The 27,710-nt window shown below is 45.8% G+C and overlaps 1 protein-coding gene across 1 annotated transcript in view; it reads right to left on the bottom strand.

Annotated features, from left to right (window-relative positions):
- Nucleotides 1-27,710, bottom strand: part of DZIP1L (DAZ interacting zinc finger protein 1 like) — a 43,096-nt gene that overhangs the window by 3,183 nt on the left and 12,203 nt on the right. The window contains exons 5-15 of the mRNA XM_049628767.1: nucleotides 24,171-24,292; nucleotides 23,326-23,487; nucleotides 19,789-19,917; nucleotides 15,320-15,382; nucleotides 13,486-13,626; nucleotides 11,184-11,214; nucleotides 10,096-10,149; nucleotides 9,619-9,752; nucleotides 7,668-7,860; nucleotides 4,097-4,313; nucleotides 3,467-3,654 (exon numbers count right to left, since the gene is read on the bottom strand). Coding sequence (XP_049484724.1) covers nucleotides 3,467-3,654; nucleotides 4,097-4,313; nucleotides 7,668-7,860; nucleotides 9,619-9,752; nucleotides 10,096-10,149; nucleotides 11,184-11,214; nucleotides 13,486-13,626; nucleotides 15,320-15,382; nucleotides 19,789-19,917; nucleotides 23,326-23,487; nucleotides 24,171-24,292 — 1,434 coding nt within the window. The remainder of the gene's footprint in view (nucleotides 1-3,466; nucleotides 3,655-4,096; nucleotides 4,314-7,667; nucleotides 7,861-9,618; nucleotides 9,753-10,095; nucleotides 10,150-11,183; nucleotides 11,215-13,485; nucleotides 13,627-15,319; nucleotides 15,383-19,788; nucleotides 19,918-23,325; nucleotides 23,488-24,170; nucleotides 24,293-27,710) is intronic.

The following is a 27,710-nucleotide window of genomic DNA, read 5'->3' as shown; positions in this document are numbered from 1 at the left end:
AAACCATGGCGGATGGCCAGATCTCAAGAATGGCCAGGAAGCAGGGAGCTAACCATGGCCTTGTAGGATTCAACCGTCTGAGGCTCTGAGCAGCCGTCTGGGGCTCCAACAGCCCTTGGTTCAATGACTCATTGGAGAAATGTTTGTTTTCTAAATTCCTTTATGTTTATTTATGTTTGAGAGAGAGAAAAAGAGATGGAACAAAAGCAGGGGAGGGGCAGAGAGAGAGAGAGAGACAAAACCCAAAGCAGACTCCAGGTTCTGAGCTGTCATCAGGACAGAGACCAATGCGGGGCTTGAATCCACGAGTGGTGAGATCATGACCTGAGCTGAAGCTGGACGCTTAACAGACTGAGCCACCCAGGCGCCCCTCAAGAAATGTTTGTTAAGGGCCACTATGTACGAGGCACTGTGTTCCTCACTTCTCATTGTCTTGTCTTGATACCTCATTTTATAGAAAAGAAACCAAAACCCCTCACACAAGCGGGTAACAAGTGACAGCACCCAAACTATCAGAGGACTCCTGGCTCCCACTTCTAACACCTTTCCATCTTATTGCCCCACCTGGTGGCCATCAGTGCTTCTCCAAAGATTTACTTCTGGTGGATTCTGATGGACTGGCAGGCTTGGAATATGCTATGGACAAGATAAAGTTCTGTAGAATCCATTAAGAGCATGGAATTTACAGGTTGTTCAGATATGGGTTTATATTCCAAAGTTTCCACTTGATGACTTTGAAAAGACAAAACTCTTCATTTCAATGTTCTTTAAGCCTTGGCTAGAAAATGCACCTGAAGGGGTGCCTGGGTGGCTCAGTCGGTTAAACATCCGACTTTGGCTCAGGTCATGATCTTGTGGTTCACAAGTTCGAGCCCCACATCACGGTCTGTGCCGACAGCTCAGAACCTGGAGCCTGCTCCGGGATTCTGCGTCTCCCTCTCTCTGCCCCTCACCTGCTCACACTCTGTCTCTCTCTCTCCCAAAAATGAATAAACATTAAAAAAAAAATTAAGAAAAAGAAAATTCAACTGAAGCCAGAAGCTGCAGGCCTTTCCATTAACAGTTTTATAAGAAAATCTTAAAAGAGGGGTGCCTGGTGGCTCAGTCAGTTGAGCATCCGACTTTGGATCAGGTCATGATCTCACAATTCATGAGTTCAAACCCCACATTGGGCTCATTGCTGTCAATGCAAAGCCCACTTCGGATCCTCTGTCTCTCTCTGTCTCTCTCTCTCTCTCTCTCTCTCTCTCTCTCTCAAAAATAAATTTAAAAAACATAAAAAGAAAAAAGAAAATCTTGAAAGAATGGGAGTTGACTTAGTTGTTTCAGAAGAAAAATGCTCAATTAGTTATTGTAGTACACTGTTAGATAGAAAGTGACAGGTTTAGGGACGCCTGGGTGGCTCAGTCAGTTAAAGCAATTGACTTCGGCTCAGGTCATGATCTCACGGTTCGTGAGTTCAAGCCCCATGTTGCGGGCTCTGTGCTGACAGCTCAGAGCCTGGAGTCTGCTTCAGATTCTGTGTCTCCCTCTCTCTCTGCCCCTCCCCTGCTCACATTCTCTCTCTCTCTCTCTCTCTCTCTCTCTCTCTCTCTCTCTCTCAAAAATAAATAAATATTTTTTTAAAATCTTAAAGTGACGGGGTGCCTGGGTAGCTCAGTCGGTTGAGCGTCTGACTTTGGCTCAGGTCATGATCTTGCGGTCCATGGGTTCGAGCCCCGCATCGGGCTCTGTGCTGACAGCTTGGAGCCTGGAGCCTGCTTCAGATTCTGTGTCTCCCTCTCTCTGCCCCTCCCCCACTCATGCTCTGTCTCGCTCTCTCTCTCTGTCAAAATAAATAAACATTAAAAAATATTTTTAAAAAAAATCTTAAAGTGACAAGTTTAATGGATATATTCATTCCAGTTAATCATAACATTTTTTTTTTAATTTTTTTTTCAACGTTTTTTTATTTATTTTTGGGACAGAGAGAGACAGAGCATGAACGGGGGAGGGGCAGAGAGAGAGGGAGACACAGAATCGGAAACAGGCTCCAGGCTCCGAGCCATCAGCCCAGAGCCTGACGCGGGGCTCGAACTCACGGACCGCGAGATCGTGACCTGGCTGAAGTCGGACGCTTAACCGACTGCGCCACCCAGGCGCCCCAATAACATTTAACTCAAATTTCTATGATGTCTTTTCATCAAGTGAAATTGCTAAATCTCTTTGCTGAAAAGGACAAAGAACTTTCCTGTAAAAATGCCACTATGTCCCTAAGACCATTGGTGGCAATGAGTCAGCCTGCTGTGAAGGTTCACTGTGACCTTCTGAAGCTGTCACCCTCCATCTTAAGGTTAGCTGGAAAACCACACTTTTCATTACTCTTTTGTTACAAAAACTTTCTTTGTGTGAGACTGCATGTGTTACAACCAACTATATCTCTCAAAATGTTCATTGTAACCTTGGTTTGCCCTGGAGGCTACTTTTACTGCAGTGATAGTTGACTGGGTAACCACAACCCCTTGATCTGGTACTAATGAACTCAAGAAGCATAAAAGACTGTGTGGATATTCTCAAAATTAGGAAAATGGCTAAAGGCAGTTCTTTCTGGGAAAAATTTATTTTTCAAGTAAAAAAAAAATGCCACCAACACATTAACATCAAAAACATAATACAGAATCTGTTTTTCACGTTATTAGTTCTGGGACCTTGAACAAGTAACATAAGGTGTCAGAGACTTAGTTTGGACATCAGTGACAATGTGTGTGGCACACGTCACCTCATGCGTGGTATGAAGGTGTTCCTCCTCTACCAGGTTGGGCAAGCAGAGCATGGACACCCTCTCAGCGCCCCCCACACTTTCTTACCTCTCCTATCCACTGGAGTAGCCAAGCAGAGGGACTGCAACATCCCCTGGGCCATCTTTCTTTTTCTGATATGCTCCCTGCACCTGTGACTACGTTTGGAGGCCAGCTGGACTGTCCCCACAGTGGCATACTTCAGCCCTCTCTGCGGTTTTGCTGACCCCACCCCATATAGCCACAAGTACGGTGAGAATCTGGGTTGGGGAGGCTGGAGGGGTCCCCACATTGGCCTCAGGAGCCAATCAGGCTCTGAGAGGAAGCCTATGCCTTAGCATTACTAGGCACTGTCTCCAGTAATAGAACAACACTTTAATCTCCATTTGTCTGGCCACCATGTTCATTCTCTAACGGTAAGGATGTGGAGGACAAAAGGAGTGAGCTTTTCCAACCTCCAACAGTTAGGCAATTCAATGACAAAACAAGGGGCAAAATAAAACTCACTCAGATTCTATCCTTCTTCTACTGTCTCTGCGACCACAGGAAAATACCTGATGGGAGGGACAGTCATTCTCTCCAAGTCACAATGAGTTGCCAAATCAGAGAACCCAAAGAAAAAGAGTGTTTCCAGGACTAGAGAAATCTGGGCTGGAGAAGGTCTACCTCAGTGGTCCCAGATCACTCACCTGAGGAAGCCAGCCCACCTGAGCCTTTTTCAGGGGGCTGGGCACTCCCCTCCGACGTCTCTGTGTCAGACCAGTCCCAGTTGTCCTCTGGCCGGGGCCCCATCCTGGAAGGACCTCGTGGGGGCTGGAGAGATGTCCGCTGCACGGAATTTCCCTCTGAGTCCTCTTCAGAACTGAATGGGGGTGTACTGTCATGGACAAGAAGAAATGAGGGCTATGTGGGCCAGAAAAGCTTTGGAAGCCAAACCTCACCACTTGCAAGCATGTCTGATTTGCCCCAAGTCAGCCCTGCTCCTTCCTTGGGCCCAGATGATAGCCAGGAGTCACTCTGGAGCATAGCAGACACACCAGCAACTCTGTTAGAAGATGAGGACCCAGCCTTTCCGGCGTGGCAACTAAGGCTTTTAAGGAAGAGATGGGGAAGGTAGGGGTGGGTTTGTCCTGGCCAGGAGCAAAGGACCCCAATCTCTTCGTGAGGTCTCAGGATGGACCCCAACTGAGGCTTCTCCTGTTCACATCTGTCTCTGCCCCTCACCTGTCTGCAGAAGACTGCGGGAAGCCCAGATCAGGGCTGTCTGAGGCTGGGAGCCACTGCCAAGACCCAGGGGGAGTGCGGAGTCTGGGGCTCACCTCTGCCCGGGCCCTGAGGAAGCAGAGGTGCCGGAGGGTCCACGTGCTCTGGGGCGCGGAGTAGGGGTGGGCACGGGAGCCAGGCCAGGACCGTGGCTGCCTCGGCTCTGAAGAGTTGTCATGGGTGGCTCTGCTGGCTTAGATGGCAATGCCACATGCAGCGTCCTGGACTTTGGCTGGGCCTCTTTGATGGCCAGTGGGTTCTGCTGGCTTTTGACTAGAAACACAGATAGGAATAAGTTCCAAGGCATGAGCATCTGGGGTTTCAAGCCCGAAGAGGACGTAGAGACAGGCTCCAGCACACTAGAAATGGACAAATCAGTCTGTCGCAGCGTACCATGATAACCAGCGCAAATATGACCACCGCCCCCACCGCAGGAGTCCTGCTGCTGGCCAGACTCAGGGCTGGGACCCACAGTTCTAGCATAGACCGGGAGAGCAGCTGGTCTTCCAGGGTCATGCCATCATTCCACGAGTCCCACAGGAGTTGGCAGGTCTGAAGTGGGGCCCGTGGGGTACCTGGGTGGCTCAGTGAGTTGAGCATCCAACTTCAGTCAGGTCATGATCTAATGGTTCGTGGGTTCAAGCCCCACATCGGGCTCCGTGCTGGCAGCGCAGAGCCTCCTTGGGATTCTCACTCTCTCCTCTCTCTCTCTGCCCCTCCCCTGCTCTCGTACTCTCTTTCTCTGTCTCAAAACAAATAAAGAAACTTAACCAAAAAAATGAAGAGGGGCCCAGCTTGTCAGCAGCTTAACCCTCCCCGTGTAGTGCTAGGGGCTGACCTCGCCAAGAGCACACATCCTCTCTACCCACCCAGGCTGCAGCCGCTGGAGTGCAGACAACATTGCAGGGAGACCGTGCTGCCACCAGAGGTCGCAACAGGACCACATGGGCCACCCAGACCCACTAAATCCTCCCGGAACTCAGTCCTTTAAAGGCAAGCACTCAGGTTCCTCAGAAAATTAAAAATAAACCTACCCTATGACCCAGCAATAGCACTGCTAGGAATTTACCCAAGGGATACAGGAGTACTGATGCATAGGGGCACTTGTACCCCAATGTTTATAGCAGCACTCTCAACAATAGCCAAATTATGGAAAGAGCCTAAATGTCCATCAACTGATGAATGGATAAAGAAATTGTGGTTTATATACAGAGTGGAGTACTACATGGCAATGAGAAAGAACGAAATATGGCCCTTTGTAGCAACATGGATGGAACTGGAGAGTGTGATGCTAAGTGAAAGAAGCCATACAGAGAAAGACAGATACCATATGTTTTCACTCTTATGTGGATCCTGAGAAACTTAACAGAAACCCATGGGGGAGGGGAAGGAAAAAAAAAAAGAGGTTAGAGTGGAAGAGAGCCAAAGCATAGGAGACTGTTAAAAACTGAGAACAAACTGAGGGTTGGTGGGGGGGGGGGGGGAGGGGAGGGTGAGTGATGGGTGTTGAGGAGGGCACCTTTTGGGATGAGCACTGGGTGTTGTATGGAAACCAATTTGACAATAAATTTCATATATTGAAAAAATAAATAAAAATAAATAAAAATAAAAAATAAAAATATAAAAAAAATAAATAAAAAATAAAAAAAATAAAGGCAAGCACTCAGACCCAGCCCCTCCCTTTTCCGAATTCCCCAGCGGGGTATCCAGGATCAGCAATTTTTTTTTTTTTTTTTTATGGAAAGCGAAGAGAAGGGCATCGCAGAGTGTCAGAGTACTTTCCCACAAAACTCTTACGTGTGTGGACTGTCACAGGTAAACTGTGTTTCTTACTGCAGTTCAAGATCAAAAACGCTGGAAATACAGCGCTCTCAGAGAATGCATTTACACAGAAGTGGACCTTCTAAGAACAGACTGGAGAGAAGGGGAAAGCAGACAGACTCGCTGACGGAAAGTAACAAGAATAGCTACAGTTACTGCACACAGACACCAAGCTAAGCACTTTACCCACAGCACCCACCTGGCCCCAGATGCCTTAGGAGAGTGTCGTTTTCCCTACTTTACAGGGGCTGCAAGAGATCCAGGGACTCAGGGCCCACAGCTCCATGCAAGTCAGCAGTACCTGCAAACCCAGGTCATCAGCCACCCCAAATCCAGGGCTCTTGCCACTCACAGCCTTGCTACATCCCACAGCTCTGCCCCAAAACCAAAGAGGCACAATCTAAGTGGAGATCAGAGGTGAGCATTCATGCAGCACTCGTGGGACCTAGAAAACGAGCATGTGGGCATCCAGCTGGAAAGAGAGGTCTGCAAAATGCTGTGGAAACACAGTGCTCACAGTGCTCACAGTATGTCACCTCTGTGACATACCCTGGAGACGGCAGGGCCCCAGGACCAGGGAAGGGGAGATAGGCAAGGGGGTAGTTCTCACTCTGGTTTTCTGACCACAGGAGCAAGGGCTGGAGGGGAGGGGGTGCCTGGAGGAGCAAGATACCTTTCCTCTTCTGGAAGCCTGTCCTCAGAGGATGCTTTCCTTCTTCTGCCGTGCCTCCCGGTCCCCTCTCTCTGCCGCGCACCCACCACCCCTGTGCTTGGCCCCATCATCACCAAGTCTGGGCCGGTTTCCCAGCAGAGGATTTGTGCTTGGCACGGATCGGCCTTAGTAAATTCTGGAATTATTGGTCCACGTACTAACTAAAATCATCTCTCACATCCCCAGAGATAATGTGGTCCACACTCTGGGAAATTCCTTAGGATGAGGAGTTCAGGCTGGGTCTGCCTGGACACAAGGCGATAAGACAATCAATAGCCCCCTGGTATATACTCATGAGGAAAAGGAGCTGCAGCACCACGCTGCACAAACAGCCTCAGACCCCCTGAAGCCCCCTCCCCCGGGCCCCTAATTTCAGCAGCTCGGTGGATCTGGAAATCCTCTAGAAACAGGGGGCTCTCAAACCTAGGAACACAAGTTCCCTTGCTTCCTCAGTTCCCCGAGGACAGAGACTGGAGGGCCACCACTCACACACTTGAATCCTCCCCAAGAACCACCACCCCACCCCCACCCCCCCCACCCCCGCCCTGGCCTTTCCTTGTCACAACCCCCAGGGGCGAAGCAGTGGCTGTGACCCAGCCCAGGGAACCAAGTCTGAGCTCTGAGTGTGTGTCAGCAGGCAGAGCTCGCCCAGCCTCCCACAGCTCCGGAGCAGACTTTGCATTTGATCCCTTTTGCCCCTGCCTGCAGCCCCAGTGCTCTCAGGTCTTGGGCCCTCTCCCAGCACTGACATCCCTGGCTTCAGAGCCAGAAACTGTGTGTGTTCTTCTCTGTTGGAGCAAAGTTCAACTTGCGGTCAAAGCAAGTAAACCTGCAAAGTAGGGGCAGCAAGCTCAGGGCTAACCACAGGCTCTAACGCCGGCTCTCCTCCAGCTTCCCTGGGTGACCCTGCGGCCCACTCCTTGACCCTGTTTCCCCCAAAAGAGGACTTTTGGACTCAGTCACCTGCAAAGACGCTGCCATCTCGCTCTTTCAAGCAATGCCCTGCTGGAGGCAGAAAGTACACCCTCCTCGTGTGCAAACAAGCCTGGACCCTCTCAGCCCCAGCCCCCAAGCAAGCCCTCTGACCAGCTCACCCGGAGCCCCGCTGTCCAACTGGGATGCCGGGGCCATGTGTCTCTGTCTCTGCTTCACTCTGCTGGTGGCTTCCTTGACAAGCTTTTCCCTCAGACTCAGAAATTCAGAAAACCTCCGTGCCTTCTGCTCCCGGTGGGCTCTCAGGAGGGACTCGAGGTGTCTGAGAGTTTGAAAGGGGATTCCCTTTGCATCCTAGAAGAGACAGAAGTTCCCCCTTTGGAGACAGAAGTTCCCCTACTCCTTCCCCTAAGGCTCTCGCACCTGCTGCTGGCCTGGGAGTCACTGTGCTCAGCACCCAGCGCTTTCTGGAAGAGGATGGGGTGAGCGTCAGAGCAGGGTGGGCAGCGGTTGCACACGCTGCAGGAAGTGTAATGGTTTAGGGTCTGGGAGCTGCATCAAAACGTGCATGGCAAGATGATGCGATGGGGCTACGCACAACTCCATCGACATCACAGCTTTTGGGGCTCAGGTGGGACATGCCCTTCTGCCACCCCACTCATCTGAGGACAGAGACCAGAGCTTGCTCCTTTTGTACCTCATTTGTACCTCATAACCATCATTATGCCAGACGGGTTGTCCTCTGTGCCTAACAATGTGTTAAAAATGAACTGCAGGGACGCCTGGTGGCTCAGTCGGTTAAGCATCTGACTTCGGCTCAGGTCAGGATCTCATGGTTCGTGGGTTCAAGCCCTGCATCAGGCTCTGTGCTGATAGGTCAGAGCCCAGAGCCTGCTTCAGATTCTGTGTCTCCCTCTCTATCTGCCCCTCCCCCGCTCATTCTCTCTCTCTCTCCCTCTCTCTCTCTCTCTCTCTCTTAAAAATGAATAAACATTTTTCTTCCAAGACCTACTGGAAGTTGCTTGGGCTTTTGACACCCACCCAGAGCCCATAAGGATTCATTCAAGGTTAGAAAGAAATGTTTTAGGGGGCACCTGGGTGGCTCAGTCAGTTAAGAATCTGACTTCGGCTCAGGTCATGATCTCACAGTTCGTGAGTTCGAGCGCCACATCGGGCTCTGTGCTGACAGCTCAGAACCTAGAGCCTGCTTTGGATTCCATGTCTTTCTCTCTCTTTCCCCTGCTTGCACTCTCTCTCTCTCTATCTCTCTCTCTCAAAAATAAACATTTTAAAAAAGTTTAAAAAAAGAAATAAATGGGTTTTTAAAAATTTTTTTTAAATGTTTGTTTACTTTTGAGACAGAGGGAGACAGAGTGCAAGCAGGGGAGGGGCAGAAAGAGAAGGAGACACAGAATCTGAAACAGGCTCCAGGCTCTGAGCTGTCAGCCCAGAGTCCAACGCGGGGCTCGAACCCATGAACCGTGAGATCATGACCTGAGCCGAAGTCGGGTGCTTAACCGACTGAGCCACCCAGGCACCCCAGAAAGAAATGTTTTAATCAAATCTGATCATAGGGCCAAAGTCAGATGGAACAGTAGTTGAAAACAGTCAAAGGTTAGTGTTTTTATTTAATAAAATATGTCATTGATGCCTTTAATGATAAAATGCATGCTCTGGTTAAACACGGGCATGAGGGTCCCAGACATAGCTTTCACTGCCTGCCTCACCCACAGCCACTTGCTGAGTGCCGTGGCCACGTGTGCCACTGATGATGGACACTTCACCCAAGGGACCCTTTCAGAGGGCAGACTGAACCAATTAAATTCCCTCTGTCAGAAATAGACACAGATGAGCGGAGAGCACAGAAAGGTCAGGATGCAGGGCGACACCCCAAGAAAGAACCTGGAAACAGAGAAGAGAGACCACATTGCTGCCGTGCGGTGAGGGGAAGCTGTGTGGGCTCATGTTCCTGGGTATGAAAGGCACCCCAGTTGGAACAAATAAGACGAATAAGCCTACACTGTAAAGAGCAATCAAGCATCTGTCAGGTTAAGAACATCGTGTGTCTAAATGATAGACAGCAGCCCTCACATCAGTAGCCCGGGAGCTTACTCTCTTTATCCCCATGCTTTCCAGCTTCTCTTCCAAGGTGTCCTCCAGGATTGGCCTGAACTGCATCAGCAGGGTGGGGTTTCGCCTCAGCGCTGCCAGCACCTTCTGCTGTCCGTCTCCGGAGTCCTCTAACTCTGCAGCGCAAGACAATGACCAAGGTGAGAGGAGGTGAGACAGGCACACGGGTCAGGCTATGCATCAGATGCCATTCCAAATCCTGCCTCCACACACCTGCCGGCTCTGTGACTCTGGGCAAGTCGCTGACCCATCGGTGGACCATTTAGATCGCACGTTAGTGCCTGTGTGTAACGTGCCCGGCACACACAAGGGGCTTCAGAAATACTTATTTCCTTGTCCCTACTTCTCCTCCCCCCCAGCTTCAGTAGCCAGATACAGTGAAGTAGACACAAACTAAACAATGAAGAGGACAAATCTGTGTCCTGCATTAGACACCAGGGAAGGAAACTAAGACTTCACCTTCCTCGGAAGAGTCCTCCTCTGTGTCCGTAGCCTTCGGGTCCTTGTGGATCCCTGAGAAGAGCAGGAACAGTTAGTGTGGCCTCAATGCCCTGGACCCCATCCCTGACCCAGAGGAAAGCATGGGACACGTGAGTGTCGGCAAGAAGGGGTAAGCCCTCCAGTTGTTTCTTTACCCGGGATGGAGCCATGGTCACAAACACTGACACCGGGAGCCAGAAAGACCAGAGTTCACACGGTCCAGCCCTGCCCAACCAGCTGTGCACAACACAGGGAGTCCCAGAACCTCGCCAAGCCTCAGTCTCCTCATCTAGAAAATGAGGATGATAATTCCCAGCCCACATTAAATTGTGGGGACAGTGTAATGAGACCATGAATCCAAAGTGCTCAGCGAAGCCCTTGGGAAGGTTGGGGCTGCAGGGACAGTGCTTCTCTGAACTGCTTGCAAAGCTGGGAAAGAAACGTCTGACCTAGAGGCAGGGATGGGAAGAGATGTGTGGATTTTCAAGAAAAGGCAGAAGGGAGGCTAAAGAGCTAGGACAGAAGAAGTGGGATGGAGCAGGAAGGGCCAGGTTTCATAAGGGGCTGACCAGGGCCATCCAGGCAGGGGCAGTGCCCTGCCGGTTACTGTCTCCCTTTAGAGGCCAGCACATGCACTCTTGCACACAAGCACAGCAGAGGAAGACAGCATACTCCCTAAACCGGCCACATTCACACTGATTTGGGGACAACGTGCTACCCCCTGGGAGCAAGGTAAAAGTTGATGGTCCAAACTGCAGACGTGATGAGTTAGAAAGAACCTTTTCCCAAACCCTGCTCCATCCATCACTGCCCCCAGGATCCTCACCCTTCCCCATATCTCCACCACCCTACAGAGAAGAGCAGGCCAGGTAAGAATCCACTGCAGGCTGGAGCCCTATATGTCCCAGAAGAAAATATCTTCCTGCCCTCCCTCACCCAGCCAAAGAGCCTGACAGCACATGTCCCCTGAGCTGCTGTCACCACCACCACCACCCTCATTCTCCAAATTGACTGGTGGGGAACAGGAGAGAGAAGAGGACAAGACAAAATACCCCATGCAGGCTTACCCTCCTCCTTCCTCAGAGACATGGTCTGGATCTACAAAGATGTGGAAGAGAGCAGGTTACAGCCAGCAGGGGACTCTACTCTGAGCAGTGCCTCTGCCTAGCACCATAAAGAAGGGACAGCCACTGTTTCCGTGCCTCCCCCTGGGAGCGAGGAGCTCAAAGTACACTGCCCAACAGCATCTCCATAAGTGGGGGGAGGGGGGTGGCACCAAGGCTGGATGGCAGCAACCAGCATGGCATCGTGCTGCCTTTTCCCCTGGTGGGAAAGCCCCCTCCTTCAGAGAGGGACTGTGATTTGAAGGGCAGGAGCCCCATGCAAGCTGAGGGGGACAGGGACACAATCAATACTTTTGGTACAATTGGTGGACGACCAGGGCAAGGTAGGCTCCCTCCCACGATGGGGGCATCTGAGCTGAGTGCCCCCTGGGAGGAAGGAGGAGTGATGTGGACGGTCACTAAACTGTCTGCACGGCCCCCCTCTTCATCCTCCTTCCACATAGCTGCACATGGGACAGCTGCTTATGAGTATGTGACCCCCCCACCCCCCACAGAGCTGACTGTCTAGGTTTGGGAGGAGAACTCTGAACTGATAACATGTGAAGTCAAGAGCCAGTGGCAGCCAACTGGTTTTGGTTTGGGTTTTGTTTACTTGTTTGCTTGTTTGTTTTGCCACATGGGACAGATATGAAGTGAAAGGTGATCTTCAGAATAAAAGAAAAAAATTGAAGCAGATATACAGAACAGAGGTACACAGCAAAGGAAAACCCCTGACCACATTCATGTATCTGGTTCCAGTTTATTCCCAGGCTCAGCTGCTCTCCTGCCATGAACTCTGTGAGACACCCTGTCTACCCTAATGACAAATTCCCTCTTCTGCTTAAGCTTGAGTTGTTTTTTATTATCTACCAATGAATGACACATCCAATGTCCATTTCCAAATGTTTCCTCCCTTGTCTATCTCTATTCTAGAGACTGTAAAACTAATTACTTGCTTTCTAACCTTTGCAGCTGTAGTTGCCCATGTAATTCAGCTTTGATTGATAAAACATAAGCAAAAGTCTTATAAAGGGGCCTTTTCATCCACTTCTTCTATTGAATATGGTTGTGATGGTTGGAGCTATGGCAGCCATCTTGCAATTGTGAGAGTCAAGCATGAGAACAGAAGTCAACACACTGAAGATGGTAAAAAGAAAAACAGCCTGGATTTCCAATGGCATAATTTTGCTGCTAAACCAAGGCCATCAACTGTCACCTCTTTTACAATAAAAATAACCCCCTATTAACCTATTCTAAATCCATGTTTAACCAATGAGCTCCTAAGTGAAATATTTGCAAACAAGAGTTCTGGATAACAGAAGGAAGAGATGTCCAGACTGGTCCTGAGGTGGCCACAGCAGTGAAGCTAAGTGTTTGCAGAGGTGGGAGGAGGGGCTGTGCAGTAAAAAGAAAAGCAGCAAGGGACGGGGTTAGACACCTGGCTGAAATATGGCTGGGAAAACAGAAGAGCACAAATAGCCAGCGTGCAGGAACAAGAACACTGAACTAGATAGTGACAGGAAGTGCTGTGCCTAGAGAATCTGTGTGGAGGGGGGTATCAGAACCATGGCAAGGACCTGAGGCCACAGAGGGGCCCCTCTGAGGACAGATACACTTCTCTGCTGACCTGGAACTCAGAAGGGGGAGCTGAGCCTGAGCAACAGGTGCAGAGTCTTGGGGCCAGTTTTAAGAGAGAGGCATTCGTGAGTAAGTGACTTATCATACCAGTTTATCTGACGACCTCACCAGAGGGTGTTCACTTATGAAAAGGGTATTGGGTAGGAAATTATGTCTGTGGACACAGTGAAAAGAACACAGGCTGTGTATTCCACTGCCTGGCCAGGGCTGAATCCTCCCCTGGCTCTTACAGGGTGTCCGATGTGGATGCAAGACAGGCACTTGACTTCTCCAGCCGGTTGCATCATCTGTCAAGTGACAATGAGGAGGCAGCAATATCTGCCTTGAAGAGTGAGGTTTAAATGAAGTACTAAGCCAAGTATCCACCAGGTGCCTGTCCTTAGATGGTCTCTGATGTTAGTGTGAACCCAGTAACACAGCCCCTAAGGACAGCAGGCACATCTTCGGCCTGGAAAAAGACAGGCTGCATCCTCACCATTCTGTACCCCTGAAGCCTGAGGACCTTTCTCTCTCCTTAATGAGCCTGACTAATGAGACCAGGGCCAGTAGTGAGTCCCAGAGAAGGGAAGGAGATCCTCGCAGAGGTCGAGGGGCACTGAGGCCTGGCTGGGAAGGGGGACAGACCTACCATCTCTTCCTGGGAGGTGATGAGCCTGGCTTGTTCCTGGAGCTGGGCACGGAGAGCACTGATCTGGCGCTGGGCCTGGGCGGCTGCTTTCCTCTGATCCTGAGACAGGGAGGCCTGGAGCCTCTCATTCTGCTCCTGCAGCTGGTGGGCACAGGAGAGTCAGTCACATGTCTGCAGGGACCTATGGCTGCCCAGGATCTGCAGGGCCTGCACCTGTAGGCAAATACTGGCTAGACAAATAGCTTCTCAGGAACATGAGATGGCTCTCTGAAATTAATGCTATAATTATCATATGGTACATTTCTCAAAGCTTTCAGATATCTGTGTATACCTGAATGAGCGGCGACCTTGGCCACGCTGAGATATTCCTGTCAAGGAATAACAGGCACACTATTTTCACAAATATTAAACTGGTGCATTTAATTAACCCCTTAGAACAGGTCCCCACAGTCCTCCACATCTGAGACTAAGCCTCAAGTTTTATTGCCCCAGGAGAGGAAAGCTACAGCTCGACAATAGACTTGGTAAGGAAACCACAGCTGTGCTTCCCTGTGTGCAGAACATACCTCTGTGCACCACTGAAACCTCAGATATACAGGGAAGCCTCCCCTGAGGACTTGGGTGGAAGGAGAAAGGGAGGAGCAGGCCTGGAGAAAGACATTTGCTGCCGGCCCCATGGAGACATGTGAACTACTTAAATTATTGAGTTTCACCTGAAGCAGGGGAGGGGGCTGCCAGACCTGGACAGGTGGCTTTCTAACAAGATTGACTACAGTCCACGCTTCACTCAAGGGAAAATAAGAATTGAACTCAGGCCCCTAAGATCAGGGCAAAAAGGCTCTCTGTCCAGTGTGACTGCCCACTGAAGCACAGTCAGATAACCTGAGGCCATTCAAAAGTCCTCAAATTGTGTTTTTAGGTAAAAACAAAAGGTGAAGGAAATATGGTCACATGCTGTTGTAAGAGCAGACAGAAGATGATATTACTTATGTTTGCATAAAGAAACTTTAGAAAACTACACTAGAAAGCAATAAAAGTCAGCTGTGGGGTGGGTTTTGGGGGCAGGTAGACGGAGATGGGGAGGAAGTGAACCTTAATATATCTCAGCACACTTTACTGAGGGTACCTTAACATATTTCTTTTGCTTTTTAAATAAATTTAAGTGTATTGCCCATTTTAAAACATTTTAAATAAAATAAAACCACCAAGATGGAAATTACAGGAATTGGGGGTGTCTATCACGTGCCAGCCTCTGATCTGAGACTTTTAACTTCCGAGCTTTCTACAAGCAGAACATAGGGCTCTTGTTAATTGGCTTCCTCCTCAATTTGCTTTCTTCTCAGGGGCGTTTTCATAGAAGTTGTTTTCTCGGCCTGAGGCCTGCTGCTCTCTGTTCCCTGGTCTCAGTACCCGAGCCCTTCCATTTAGGCTCCCTCTGAACTACAGCTGAGGTCCACAGCCACCTGCTTCTCTCCTGGGTGGGGTTTCAAAGAAGGGCCCAAACATGAAAGGACCAGGCAATTCATCAGAGGTTATCAGCACAACCCTCCTCGCAGAGCCTGAAGGGGTCCCTGCAGAGAGGACCACAGTGTAAAGCAGGTGTTGGGTTCAGAAGAAAAGGCCAGGGGGCCCTACTCCTGGCCTGGGAGGCTGCTGTCTAGGCAGTGGACCAAGGTCTTCTCTGTATGGAGGGGAGTCAGCTGCCAGGAACTGTGTCAGCAACAAAATACCTGCCAACCAGTTCGAGAGGAGTAGGGGTGAAGAATGGGGGTGCCATAGGATGAGAGGAGGTCACAGGAAACCAAGCTCCCCCAGACCACCCAAGGAGGGCTACCTCTCGCTTCTGAGCTGCGTGCTCTCCCTGCAGTTCCTTCATTTTTCTCTTCCATTCTGTTTTCTGGAAAAGATAAAAGTTTGTCAAATGGGCCCCTAGATGTTAAAATATAGTACGGGGGGCACCTGGGTGGCTCAGTTAGTTAAGCATCTGACTTCAGCTCAGGTCACGATCTCACGGTTCGTGGGTTCGAGCCCTGCATCGGGCTCCATGCTGACAGTGCTGAGCCTGCTTGGGATTCTCTCTCTCCCTCTGTCTCTGCCCCTACCCTGCTCATGCTCACTCCCTCTCAAATAAATAAACTTTAAAAAATAAATAAATTAAATAAAATATAGTATAAAGCTACAGGAATTAAAAAGTACTGGCTCATATTAGGCAGAGTAGTGAAAAGAATAGAAAGCCCAGACAAAGATGGGGGAGAAAAATGGAAGCTTAGTCTGGAGAAAGATAGATTATTGACAAATGGAGTTCAAGAGGTAGTTAAACTGCCTAGAAAAAAAAAATGAACTTGAATCTTTATTTCATATCTTAAACCAAAATAAATTTTAGGTGGGTCAAAGATTTAAACTTAAAAAATGGAAGTTACATCAGCAAGACCGTACAATAAGAAGTTCCAGCTCTCAAACCCTCCACAGATGAGAATTCCTTTATGGGAGCCCACAAACCCAGCTGAGAGCTTCCAGCACCTCAATGGAGCAAAAACACCTGAGAATAGATGCATTCCAGAGAAGTTTCACTTTACCTGCATCAGCTCTCCCTCAAGGTGGCACAGCTCAGTGCCAAGGGAGACCTCCTCAGCCCACAATTTTTCCCACGGGGGAAGGGGACAGAGAGTGAGCACCCACTGCCCCAGCCTTGCAGGATGCTGCCCGGGAGGCCCGCTTCTGTCCCACCCCTGTCAGAACTGAGGGAAAGAGCACAGCTGACTCAGCTTGTGGCGCTGGCACACAGATCTCAACAACCAGTCACAGATCCAACTGGACACCAGCTGGTGTAAGTGAGAAGTAAATGTACAGAGTAGTTATATGCGATTGATATTAAGTTGTTATCAGCTTAAAACAGACCGCTGTCCTAGATGTTTTATGTAAGTTTCATACTAATCACAAAAAACCTACAGCAGATATGCAAAAGATAAAGCAGTCAGAGCATACCACTACAAAATAAAACCATCAAATCAAAAAGGATGGCAGCTGGGGCCTCTGGGTGGTTCAGTGGGTTGAGTGTCCGACTTCGGCTCAGGTCCCAATCTCGCAGTTCGTGAGTTCGAGCCCCACGTCGAGCTCTGTGCTGCCAGTTCAGAGCCTGAAGCCTACTTCAGATTCTGTGTCTCCCTCTCTCTCTGCCTCTTCCCCTCTCTCTCTGCCTCTTCGTGCTCTCTCTCTGTGTCTCCCTCTCTCTCTGCCTCTTCGTGCTCTGTCTCTGTCTCAAAAATAAATGTTAAAAAAAATTCAAAAAAAAAAAAAAAGAATGGCAGCAAGAGAGGAGGAAAGGAACAAAGTAACTACAAAAATCTGAAAACAATTAATAAAATGGCAATAGTCCTTACTTATGAATAATTACTTTAAATTTAAATGGATTAAATTCACCAGTCAAAAGACAAAGAGTGACTGAATGGACTAAAAAAATAAGATCCAGCTGTGTGCTGCCTACAAGAGACTTACGTTAAGGGCACACTTGCAACTGAATGGATGGAAAAAGATATTTCACACAAACGGTAACCAAGAGAATAGGGGTAGCTTCACTGCTGTCAGGCAAAAAAGACTTTAAGTAAAAAACGATTACAAGAGACAAAGAAGATCATCACATAATGATAAAGGGGTCCATTCATCAACAGAATATAACAATGTAAATATATATGCATTCAACGTCAGAGCACCTAAATATATAAAGTGAATATTAATACAACCAAAGGGAAAAATGGCAGTACAGCAAGAGCATTGGGCCTCAATAGCCCACTTTCAAAAATGGAGAGATCCAGACAGAAAATCAATAAGGGAACACTAGACTTGAACTGCACGCCAGACCAAATGGACCAAACAGACATATACAGAACATTCTAGGGGCGCCTGGGTGGCTCGGTCGGTTAAGCGTCCGACTTCGGCTCAGGTCATGATCTCACGGTCCGTGGGTTCGAGCCCCGCGTCGGGATCTGTGCTGACAGCTCAGAGCCTGGAGCCTGCTTCAGATCCTGTGTCTCCCTCTCTCTGTGACCCTCCCCTGTTCATGCTCTGTCTCTCTCTGTCTCAAAAATAAATAAATGTTAAAAAAAAAAAAAATTAAAAAAAAAAAAAAAGAACATTCTACCCAAAAGGAGAACAACCTATAGAATGGGATAAAATATTCTGCAAACCATATTATCTGCTAAGGGGTTAATATCCAAAATATAAGGAACTTAACTCAATAGCAGGGAAAAAAATTAAATGGACAAAAGACCCGAATAGACATTTCCCCCCAAAAGGCCTATAACATCATTAATCAGCAGAGAAATGTAAATAAAACCACAATGAGATATCACCTCACACCTGTCAAGATGGCTGTTATTAAAAAAAAAAAAAGATAAGCGTTGGTGAGGATGTGAAGAAAAGGGAACCCTCATACACTGTTGGTGGGAATGTATATTGACACAGTTATTATGAAAAACAGATTGGAAGTGCCTCAAAAAATTAAAAATAGAGTTACTCATTTCCCCCGGGTTATCTCCAGGTGTACATGAGGTATACTTGTTAATAAACTTGATTGCTTTTCCTGTTGTTAAAAGAAAAAAATTAAAAATAGGACTACCATATAATCCAACAATCCCACTTCTTGATATTGATCCAAAAAAACTGAAATCAGGATCTCAAAGAGATACACTCCCATGTTCAATGCAGCATTATGAACAGTAGCCAAAATAGGGAAACCTAATAATCCATTGGTAGATGAGTGGATAAAGCAAACGTGGAACATACATACAGTGGAATACTATTCAACCTTAAAAAAGAAGGAAATCCTGCATCAACATGAATGAACCTAGAAGGTATCATGCTAAGTGAAATAAGTCAGGCAAGAAAGACAAATACTGTATGATCTCAGTTACGTGTGGAATCCGAAATAGTCAAACTTACAGAAACAGAGAGAGAATGGTGATCACTAGAAGTTAAAACAGGGAGAAAATGGGGAAGTTATGGTCGAAGGGTACAAAGTTTGTTATGCAAGATATATATACTGTATTGTATACTTTGCTAAGAAAGTAGATCTGATGTTAAGTGTTACTGCCATACACACAAAGAAAATAAAATAAAGAGTGGAAGGAAACTTTGGGAGGTGATGGATATGACTGTGGCCTGATGGTGGTGAGGGTTTCAAGGGTGAGTTATTATCCCCAAACTCACTGAGTTGTATACATCAAGCATGTACAATTTTTCACATGCCAATCATATCTCAGTAAAGTGGTATGTATGAATGAATAAATAAGGCCATAAAAGCACTACAAGAAAACACAAAAATATTTTCTTTTTAAACGTCAGAGTGGCCATAAACAAATTGATGATTTGATCATTTTGACCACATAAACATTATTAATTTCGTATGACCCAAACCACAATAAAGAAAATTGAAAGACCAGTGTTATGGGAAAAATAAGTATAAGAATAACAGAGGGCTGGGTTCACTTCCATATGTTATACAAACTCACAAACCGGGAAGGAAAATTAGGCAAAAGGATGTGAACAGAGGTCATAGAAAAAAATTAGCTTCCCTTACCAGGAAACTTGTGAAAGGAAACATCAAGCAGTAGAAATATTTTACTGCTGTTAGTTAGACTTTAAGCTCTTTCTTCACAATCTTAGAGAAGCAGAAACAGAAGCACAACCTGATTTAGTAACGATCCCCATTGCCCTTCCTTGCCGTGGGATTATCAGTGATTTAGACCCTATCTCGCTGCATCCTTGCACGATTCATCCAGGGGTGGCCAGAGCCACCTCCTGCCAGCTCATGAGAGCAGACTGTGCACCAGCCTCTCCAATGCCATACCCAGGGACCTCACGGTGGTAGCACGAAATCAGAGATGACGGGAAATTCTACACCATGGAAAATGGCAACTGCTACCTATTAAAGCAGACAGCCATTGTTAAATATTTATCATCACATCACTAGATCCATCCCAAATACCTTCAAATCCAGAAGATTTGTTTCCAACTGGGTTGGAATCAAAATGAGAGTAAAGGTGCCCAATAAGAGACATAACTGTATGTGTTTTGAAAAGATCCCAAGCAAACCTGATACTGTACTCATCTGTATCACCAGCCCCACCTTAAGCCCCAGCCCCAAGCCTAAGAATCCTATTCCATGATTCCATGTATTGGCAGAAGGTCTGAAAATGTAGAATTTGATGTCTTTCAGCTTCCGTAACACCATAGGGCAAAACTAAGAAACTTTGTTGGAAGACAACCTGGCTGGCGGCGGAGGAAAAGCATGAGACGTTAGCTCACCTGCATTTCCATCATCTCCTTCAGGGCCCGGAGTTCCTGAGTCTGCCTGAGTCGCTCCTCAGACTCCTCGTCCCGTAGTGACCCGAGGTTGGACTCCATCATATTGTGGGACTGCAATGCCTGCAGTTTCTGAAAAGGCCGGGACACAGTTTTATTTAGATGAAGATCTAGTCTTGATGTTGTCTTTTACACCTTGAGCAATGTCAAAAAGGCACACCTTTCCCAACCACAAAGTCCAAGCTGTCCTCACCAGATATCTACATGCCTGCAAACACACCCACAAGTGAGCATTCCCCTTGCCCAGGGTTGAGAGCTCAGTGCTTACACAGGAGAAGCAAGTTCCCGTGGAAGAACAGAATTTGAGAACATAATTTCAATAGCACTAGCATTCTGCTGCATTCAAAATCCGGAGCTCACTAGACAGATGCCCCCTTTCCTCTTCAGTCTCAAACAGGCTGAAGAGAATCAGACTCCTATGGCCTTTGGGAGGGTCTCAGGTACTCTGGACCATTCCCTGAGGACTCCTGTCCCACCTCCCACAAAAAAATCCTGGTTGTCACCAACCAGACCTGGTTTTGTGTGGCTTGGAGTGGTATCACCCATACCTAATGATTCCTCAGCTAGCTGCATGTAATCTGAAGGAAAAGACACAGGAAAGTGGATCCGAGAGAAGAGGCCTTTCCACCTATGGCTATATTTTTAAATATATCACTGCTGTATTCACAAAATTAAATTATCTCCATCTCTATTATTACATACAAAACTCATAAGACCCATTAAAGCTTTCAAGAACTGCAAGTCCCTGAGTTTAACCTGATACCATTCTCGATAATCTTTAACTCTTCTCTACTGCTAAAGCAATATCTGGTCCAAATGTTAACCATTTCTAAACCCCTTGAGTATTTTCATAGAGTCAAATGCTTTATCAAGTGTATGCACAACCCTCGGCTTCTCGCGTGTCATCTCTGCCTTCACCCCAATATTTATGATGCCCAGAGAGCTGGCTCTCTCGGCATATGACAAACTGGCATGGTGATTTCCATTCAAATGGGTACTCCTTTGGCCATTGGATTTACCCTTCATCTTATCTCTCTTCAGTCAGGTAACTCAGCCAAAGTAAGCTCACAGACTTCTGTACCAGGGGGGATATTTTGAGGAGAAACATCTTCAAAAAGTATTTCCCTCTACCCAATGGGGCTCCTGGGTGGCTCAGTCAGTTGAGCGTCCGACTTCAGCTCAGGTCATTATCTCACGGTTCGTGGGTTCGAGCCCCACATCAGGCTCTGTGCTGACAGCTCAGGACCTGGAGACTGCTTCGGATTCTGTGTCTCCCTCTCTCTGCTCCTCCCCTGCTCACACTCTGTCTCTCTCTCAAAAATAAATAAAGATTAAAAAAAAATTTTTTTTAAGTATTTCCCTCTCATTGGCCCTCCGGACAGCAAGGGAAATCTTTTGTTGTGTTATGAGGTAGACTGTCTTACAGTGTTATTCACACTCACTCTAACCGAAATCTTCTCTTTTTCTCCCCAGAATTAGAAAAAAAAAATAACAAAGTAATTATCCAAATACACTGAGAATTTGGGTCTCCAGTTTTGTTCCCATAATAAAAGTAAAATAATGAAATTTCACATGAGAGGGGACAGGGAGAGACACACAAACACAAAAACAAAGCATATGCAATCCTACAGAGAAAAGACAAATAAAAAATAAAAAACAGAAAAATGATGTTCCAGTTTAGGGAAATGTGATCCAAGTTAAAAAGAAACCATGGATGGTAATTATGTCCTCACTCACCAAAGCTTAGAATTTCCTAGCCAAAAGTAACCCTCTGACCTTTGATGGGGTGGTTTCTGAACAGTAACTCCAAATTCAAATCAATACCTATCTATCAAACATCCAGTCAGCTAGTGCCGTGTCAGGGGATGAGAGTCAGCAGGGCGCATGCCAGCTCAGGGAAGATGGGTGTGGAGCTGGGGGGGTAGGACCATGAGGTCCATAAGGTGGGGGAGCATCTTATCTCCCACAAATCATTCCTGACCACACTGCAGGAAGGGCTTAAGCCACAACAGACACACACACACACAGCTCTCATCTCAACCCCACAGCCATCCCTATCCTTGGCTTCCCATCTCAGATTGAGATGATGGACCACCCAAGACTCCAAGCATATCCTATGACAAGCCCCTTCTGGAAAAGTTGTCAAGGTATTCCTTTAGCAAAACATGGAATGACTGTGAGAAATGCATAGTTCATTTTCAAAAACAAGAAATGATTCTCCTTGATGTTAGAAGGACCAATAAGAGCTCAATACATTCTGAAAATATTTCTCCTCAAAACTTTTTCCCTGATATGGTTTTAGTCATACGGGTTTATATAGGAAGATACAGTCTAGGGATAATCTTTAATAATGTTTTCCTGAATGAACTTAACAGCATATCCATTAGAAGAGCAGAGGCTTACAAGTTTAAAAAGTTAAGTTCAAATCCCAGGTCTACCTCTTAGTAGCTGTGTGACCTTGAGCACGTTATGTGAACCCCAGTGTCTTCACCTGTAAAGGAGGAATGATAATAGTGTTGTTTAAAAAAAAAAAAAAAAAAAAAAAAAACTTTTAAAAATAAATTATAAACCAGGGGCACCCGGGTGGCTCAGTCGGTTGATCATCCAACTCCGGCTCAGATCATGATCTCACGCTTCGTGGGTTCGAGCCCCACGTCGGGCTCTGTGCTGACAGCTCAGAGCCTGGAGCCTGCTTTGGATTCTGCGTCTCCCTCTCTCCCTGCCCCTCCACCACTTGCACTCTGTCTCTGTCTCTCAAAAAGAAATAAACATTAAAAGAAAATAGAAAAGAAATTATGAACTAATAATGTGCCTACTTTGAGAATGTTATGGTTGTTTTGTTGTTATGAGAATTAAAAGTTAATGTATATAAAATGTACTGTACAGGGGCTAGAAACCAGTTAATACACTCAGTAAATCTTACTATTATGCTTGATCTCCACAGACCCCAACAGGGTGCCTAGCATATAGCCAGTACTCAGCAAATACCCGTTAAGAGAAAAATGCATTCATTCAAACTTTGCCTCATAGCTCATCCAGTGACAAAAGAAAGCCCTTTGCAAAAATAAAGATAATGTCTAGGGAGTTTCTACTATATACCAGACAATGTTAAGTGCTGTCCTATATATATATATATATATATATATATATATATAGTGTTATATATATAGTGTTATATATAGTGTTTCTACTATATACCAGACAATGTTAAGTGCTGTGTTAATTTAACCATTTCAGCAACCTGTCGTACAGAAGAGAAACTGAGGCACAGGAAAGTTAAGTAACTCGCCTAAGGTCACACAGCCAATATGTGATAGAGCAGGGATTCAATCCCTGGCACTGGCCTCTGATATCCAGCCTCACAGTATATTAGCTCCCAATGGCAGATGAAATAAAACGAGTACAAACGAAGAAATGAATTTTGAGAACAAATAAACATATTTTCAGCAAAAGAACACTGAAAGACTTTGTGTTGGGTACCTCTTCTAGAGTTGAGTTATGGTTGGCAACACTTTTAAATTCATCCCAAAATAATTTTTTTAGCTTGTCTATTTCCTCATATAGCGTGGCCCGCTCTTTTTCTTTCCATTCATCAAATTCTTTCTTAGCTTCTATCTCCTTCTGACGAGCAATCTCTGCTTCCTGGAAAGAAAAACAGGAACAACAGAATCACTAATTCTACATCATGGCAAATATTTACTGAGAAACTGCTAGGGCCCCTTGTCTGTGCAAGTCACTCTAGAGACCAAAGAAGATTCGTCCTACTGTTCCTATTGTTTGGACATGGAGTGAGACAAGTCTTCTCTGAACTGTAAAGTCCCTTGACAATAGAGATCTTTTTCTCTCTCTTTATGTTCCTGGCATAGTTGGTGCTCAATAAATGGATGCTGAAGAAATGAATGAAGAATAAAGAAATGAAGGAATGAGTAAGGCAAGATTACATATTTTCATTCTACAAGTATCTACTAAGTATGTCCTCGAGACTGGACTTTGGAGTTTATCCAGTCTTGGCTTTCAAAAAGCCAAGTAGCATTGTAGTGTAAGAAGTTAACATTCAGGTTCAAATGCCTTCAGAAGATGCTGAATAGGGCAGAAAACAGCAATTCTCTCTCCTACTTTTGGCCATACAGATCTGGGAAAACAAATGGATTTTCCTTTGCAGATAACCTAAGATCATTTGCCACAACCAAGAAGATGCCATCCTAGCTCTGACTCCCAGCTCCAGGAAATCAGCGAGACTTCTGGTCCTGTGGGACACCCGTGCATCATGGGTCTCCTGCATGAGACTCGAGCAAGTCTCCCTGGTGTTTCCTCTCCGTGCCCACCTGGAGCTGCCGGTGCCTTTCGGCCTCTCTCTGGGCTTCCAGTTCCCCTTGGGTCCATTTTAGTTTGGCCCGAAGCTCCTCCAGTATCTCCTCCACTGGCTGTTCCTGCTGCTTCTGCTTCCCTGTGGGCTCCACGCAAAGACAGGGTGACCAGGTTAAGTCAAAAAGTTAGTGGAGTGCAGTTCGTCGCCTATGCAATCAGTCACACCTCAGTCTGAGACCAGTTTGCCACTCCCATTGGATACTGACCACAGGCAAATTGACATAACCTCCCTGACTCTCAGTTTCCCCAAATTGGAAAGAGGAGATAATAACAGCACCTAACTCAGAGGGTTGTCATGAGGATGAAATGTGACAGTGCAAAGTGCTTGGCATGACCGCTCAATAAATGTGAACTATTATTGTCATTTAAAGTAACTATTTTGACAGTACTAACACATGCAAATGTAAAAGCAAAATTGATAGAGTAACAGAAGCAGAATACCAAATAGCATGTACACGGTGATTATCAATACAAAGAACATATCTATGCATCCTCACAGCCATCAGAGAGGAGTTTAAAGTAGTGAAAATAATTGTAGTTTTAAGTTCCCTTTTTTTCAGAAATACGTATAGTAGTAAGTTTCAAGTGAAAAAAAAAAACCAGTATGCATTATGAAGGAAACTTTCAGCCAAAGTTTTTTAAGTGTATACTTCAAACTTTCTGAGATTAAATAATAAAAGAATGAATTATTGGGGCGCCTGGGTGGCTCAGTCGGCTGAGCGTCCGGCTTCGGCTCAAGTCATGATCTCGCGGTCTGTGAGTTCGAGCCCCATGTAGGGGCCTGGAGCCTGCTTCGGATTCTGTTCCCTCTCTCTCTTTGCCCCTCCCCCACTTATGCTCTGTCTCTCTCTGTCTCAGAAATAAATAAACATTAAAAAAATTTTTTTAAAAAAGAATGAATTATAAAAGAACATTCTAACTAAACCACATACAGATAAACCAATGAAAAAGACAATTGTACTTGCACAATTGTTATAATTTATTTTTTTTTTTTTTGAGAGAGAGAGGGCACAAGTGAGCAAGGATGGGGAAAGAGAGAGAGAGAGGGAGACAGAGAAGCAGGGCTCGTGTTCACAGGATGTGGGCTCGAGCTCACCAACCATGAGATCGTGACCTGAGCTGAAGTCAGATGCCTAAGGGACTGAGGCACCCAGGCACCCACATGTGTTACTTTTCAAAGTACCTTTAGTGACTATTAGATAGATGGTACTGTTACTAAAACTCTAAGTCTTTCTTTGAAAAGAGAGATGGTTTTTCTCAGACTGTACTTTTTGGAAAGAAGCAATTTTAGACACAGTAGAAATTAATTTGGGTTAACAGAATGATTTAGGATGATATGAAATAGGGAGTGGAGATATCTGAAGAGCCATATCTGCCTGAGAATAAAAAGGTCATGAATATTAATTTAGCAAAAGTTGCCTTAAGAACATATTTTCCCTCTCCTTCAGCGCTTAACCTTAAGAAAATAATAAGGAATATGCCCAAAGACTTACGTATAAGAATGTTGATTAAGTGATTTATAAGAAGGAAATTTATGAGTAACCCCTATAAAGTATGTAATAATTTAATCATGAAATAAATTATGATAGCTGCATGATGGGATATTATTCAGCCATTAAAAATCATGTTTTCCAAGATGCCTGAATGACACTGGAAAATGTGATATATTTTTAATTAAAAATAAGCAATAGGGGAGACTGGGTGGCTCAGTCGGTTAAGCATCTGACTTTAGCTCAGGTCATGATCTTGTGGTCTGTGAGTTTGAGCCCCGAGTCAGGCTCTGTGCTGACAGCTCAGAGCCTGGAGCCTGTTTCAGATTCTGTGTCTCCCTCTTTCTTTCTCCTCCCCCGCTCATGCTCTGTCTCTCTCTTCTCAAAAATAAATAAACGTTAAAAAAAAAATTTTTTTTAAAAGCAATAGTCACAACCACATGCTGTATGATTACATATGTACACAGGAAAATAATAACAGAAAACACACCAAAATATTAAGTAGGTGATATTGTCGATGGTTTTTATTTTCTCTTTTCTACTTTTCTGTATTTAAATTTTCCAGGTCAAAGGCATTTTTTCCAATTTTTTTATTGTGGTAAAATACACATAACATAAAATGTAGCATCTTAGCCATTTTTAAAATTTTATTTAGAGAGAGAGAGAGAACATGCACGAGCAGGGGAGAGAGGCAGAAGGACAGAGAGATAGAATCTCAAGCAGGCTCCATGCTCAGCACACGGCCCTGGGATCATCCCGAGCTGAAATCAAGAGTTGGAAACTCAACAACTGAGCCACCCAGGAGCCCCACATCTTAACCCTTTTTAAAGGTACAGCTCAGAGGTATTAGTACATTCATAATGTTGTGTAACCATCACGACCATCCACTTCCATAACTCTTTTCTTCTTGTAAAACAAAAATTCTGTATGCTTTAAATAACTTCCCATGGTCTCCCTCCCCGCAGCCCCTGGCAACCACCATTCTACTGTCTGTTTGTACAAATTTGACTACTTTAGATATCACATAAGTAGAATCATACAGTATTTGTCCTTTTGTGGCTGACTTACTTCACTTAGCATAATATCCTCAAGGTTCATTCCTGTTGTAACATGTTACAGAATTTCCTTTCCTCTCAAGGCTGAATAATATTCCCTTGCTTGCATAGACCACATTTTCCTTCTCTATTCATCTGTCTGTGGACAGTTAGGTGCTTCCACATCTTAGCTACTGTGAATAATGCTGCCATGTACCTCAGTATACAGATATCTCTTCAAAGAACTTCAAAGATCTCATCAGAAAAATTCATTTAAGAAGTAGAAAATCTGTTTTCCTTTAGCAGCCTCCAAAGTAGAATCAAAAATAATTAGATATCTAATAAATGCATCACAACTAGATAAATGGTGCTGTTTTAAAACTCTATGGGGCGCCTGGGCAGCTCAGTTGGTTAAGCATCCGACTTCGGCACAGGTCATGATCTCGTGGTTTGTGAGTTCAAGCCCCGTGTCGGGCTCTGTGCTGACAGCTCAGAGCCTGGAGCCTGCTCGGATTCTGTGTCTCCCTCTTTCTGCCCCTCCCCCACTCACTCTCTGTCTCTCAAAAAATAAATAAATGTTAAAAAAAAAAATAAAAACTCTAAGTCTGCTCTTTGGAAAGGAAATTAAAATGAAGAAAAATAAGAAAAAGGTTTTACTTAATGGAATTTTTAGATTTATATTGTATGATTTATATTTTCATATCTGTATTTATTTTATTTGTTAGCAGCTATTTGTTATGTCACATATTAAAATATTAACATCCATTAAAAATGGATATAAAGTATGCAAATCTCTCGATGGGGAAACATACAGCCTTGCCACTCCTTTTGGAATTTGAAATGATGAAATTAAAGCGATTAAGTCATAATAAGCTCATGTACAGACCGAGTTAAAGAACCAGTCTAACTGCTTATTAACCCCTTTTAAGCTCATTCATAGTTAGCATCAAAGAAGAGCAGATTCACAGAAGGT

This window comes from Panthera uncia, chromosome C2 (assembly GCF_023721935.1).
Source record: "Panthera uncia isolate 11264 chromosome C2, Puncia_PCG_1.0, whole genome shotgun sequence".
NCBI lineage: Eukaryota > Metazoa > Chordata > Mammalia > Carnivora > Felidae > Panthera > Panthera uncia.
This window is presented reverse-complemented; position numbering and strand designations above follow the sequence as displayed.